The sequence below is a fragment of the Stegostoma tigrinum genome, chromosome 15 (assembly GCF_030684315.1).
Source record: "Stegostoma tigrinum isolate sSteTig4 chromosome 15, sSteTig4.hap1, whole genome shotgun sequence".
Classification (NCBI taxonomy): Eukaryota; Metazoa; Chordata; class Chondrichthyes; order Orectolobiformes; family Stegostomatidae; genus Stegostoma; species Stegostoma tigrinum.
Window position 1 is genome coordinate 1,264,214 of NC_081368.1, and position 2,685 is coordinate 1,266,898.

The following is a 2,685-nucleotide window of genomic DNA, read 5'->3' on the forward strand; positions in this document are numbered from 1 at the left end:
GTGCTGGGTGCAATGTGAAATAGGATTAGTTTTTGACAGTGATGTGACCCACACAGCCTGCTGAATGATCAGCAACAGCTTCTAGTTGTTGGATGACATTCTAGTTTCTGAAATAACCGCACAAAACAGGCCACAAGCACAAAATCTTCTTATCAGCAATACCGACTGCAGTGCACCCTTTCAAAAACTCCAGGTAGGAGAAGTACAATGGGCCTTTTCCTCATTCCTGCCCTGGGCTAACGAGTTGGTGAACATTCCTCTGGTTTAGCTGTAACCACAGCCCCAGTTGCTGTGTCGAGCTCACCCTGGCTGTACGGAAACAGCAGTCTATTCCCCACGATCTGCCTCGTCTGTTTCACTAGCCGGGCAATGACAAACACTCCTGCCAGCACCAGGGATTCATTACCATGGGCATGAGCGGAGTGCCACTGACCACTTCAGTGGCATTTCACCACCACTGAAATATAAACAGCTTCAGTCCTGAGCCCAGGAGCGAGCAGATGGAGGAAGAACCAGGTAGGGAAATGCGGGCCAGTATCGCTGGACTTTGTAGATCCTTCTCTCCCGCTGCCAGGTTTGTACCTGTCAGCCCGCCCAAACTCTGCGAGGCTCTCCAGAGGGAAAGGGAGCGCAATCAGGGCCACGAGGAGGGTGCAGCAGAGATTCATTCAAACAGTATGCACAGTGTGTAATTGAGAGAGATCGGTTCTGAGGACCGAGTGAAGCAGTTCCGAGATCAGCAATGTGACTTAATCATGGTGTTTAAACAAAAATCAAAAAGGGCTTTGGGTGAGTAATTTAGGGGAAACAGTTTCCAGCGGCAGAAGGCGAGTAGGGAACGTGGATTTAAGGTGAGCAGTTAAGCAATTGGGAAGCGAAGTGATTTCCTCTAATGTTGCAGGTAGCTGTGATCTAGAACCCACTAACTAACAGGGCAGTGGAAACAGACCGATCACTTTCACAATCTGTTGATGTCCAGTGGGGCTTGAGCTTTGCCTAATCTCTATCCACACCCATTCTGTGGGACCAAATACAGTCTTTTCAAACTTGTGGCTGACACGAAACTGAGCGGGAATGAGGATCATGAAGAGGACGCAACAGAGAGACTGAGCAATTGGACAAGAGAGTGGTCAACAGAATCGAAAGTCGATCAGTGTGAGGAACAAAGAATTTCTGCAGCTTTGGGAATCATTGCTGGCTGTCCTTGTGGTGTGTATTTCACTGAGAGCTCACACAAAGGTTCAACAAGCATTCCTGGCTGCGGCTGTTTCAGTTTCTGATGAAAGAGGGTTGGAGTGCGGGAGAAGAGTATCAGAGATAATGGGAACTGCAGATGCTGGAGATTCCAAGATAATAAAATGTGAGGCTGGATGAACACAGCAGGCCAAGCAGCATCTCAGGAGCACAAAAGCTGACGTTTCGGGCCTGGACCCTTCGAAGGGTCCAGGCCCGAAACGTCAGCTTTTGTGCTCCTGAGATGCTGCTTGGCCTGCTGTGTTCATCCAGCCTCACATTTTATTATCTTGGAGTGCGGGAGAAAACGGGCTCTTACTTCAATAGCGCTGCACCCAGTGGAGTGTTCAGTCAGGACTCTGTGTGTAAGGAAGGGCAGATACAGACAGAAAGATAGACATGGAGTAGAGGGAGTGTAGTAAAGGTTCACCAGATGGATCGCTGGAATATTTGGCCTGGCCCATGAGGAAAGTTTGAGGACAGTCGTCCTGTATTGCGCGAGGTTTAGAGAAACGAGAGGTGATCTGACTGAAATTGACGATGTTTCTAAAGTATGTTTCCCATGGCCAGGAGTGTCTGGACCCAAGGACAATTTAGGGCTGAGCTGTGGAAGAATGGCTTCACGCACAGAGTGGGGAGCCTGTGGAATTCTCTACCCCATACAGCAACTCAGAAGTTCAGGACAAAGACCGAGAGATTTCAGTTACTAATGATGGCTGGGGTTAGGGGCTGGCGCAGAATGACCGTGATGAGGTACTTGTTTGGAATGACAGAACAGATTCAAAGTTTTAAGCAGCTGAATGGCCCACTCATATTGTTCCTGTCTATAAACTTAGGAGAGAAATTTGCAGGGTTGTGGGGAGTGCGATTAATCGGATCGAGTTCTGGGAGTGCGGTAGCGTGGAGTGGGGGAATGTCCTTCTGTGCTGCTAACCAGAGTGAATGTTTTGGGGACAATCTGTGCGCGGTTACAGGAAGAGGTTAACATTTCTCTGTTTTGACAGGAAAGATCAGCCGGCAGCAGAACCAGGGAAAGTCGGAACGGGAGGATGACGGCCCCAGCATCAGCACAGTGCAATCCCACGGGGCTGAGGGCAGCTCTCGCTGCATGGTCTTCACTTACTTCAAAGGAGATAGCAACAGCATGGTGGAGGAGCACTTCACCAGGGCCCTGAAACGGGTCGGGGGTCCCATAGACATCAGCTCAAAACGGAAAGTTGCAAGCATTGAGCCAAAGTCAGGTAGGCGATGGGGTGGGATTCTGAGTGTGGGCGCAGGGATCAGTGGGGGCTGGCAACACACTAGAACACAGCCCCCGGCTCCCATCAGAACAAGCAGTTCTTGGGGCCATCATTTCGACTGTTCAACAATCTGATTGTATCAGCCCAGTCTGATCAACAACAGCGTATCCCTGGGCAAGGCGCTAGGCGCAGACTGAGAGAATGTAGCTCA

The 2,685-nt window shown here is 50.0% G+C and overlaps 1 protein-coding gene across 2 annotated transcripts in view; it reads left to right on the forward strand.

The window, feature by feature from the left end:
* The first annotated feature begins 301 nt into the window (after positions 1-301).
* Positions 302-2,685, forward strand: part of LOC125458867 (transcription cofactor vestigial-like protein 1) — a 15,683-nt gene continuing 13,299 nt past the window's right edge. For both annotated transcript variants that reach the window (XM_048544630.2, XM_048544629.2), the window contains exons 1-2: positions 302-516; positions 2,238-2,474. In XM_048544630.2, the coding sequence (XP_048400587.2) occupies positions 501-516; positions 2,238-2,474 (253 nt within the window). In that variant the 5' untranslated portion in view covers positions 302-500. The remainder of the gene's footprint in view (positions 517-2,237; positions 2,475-2,685) is intronic.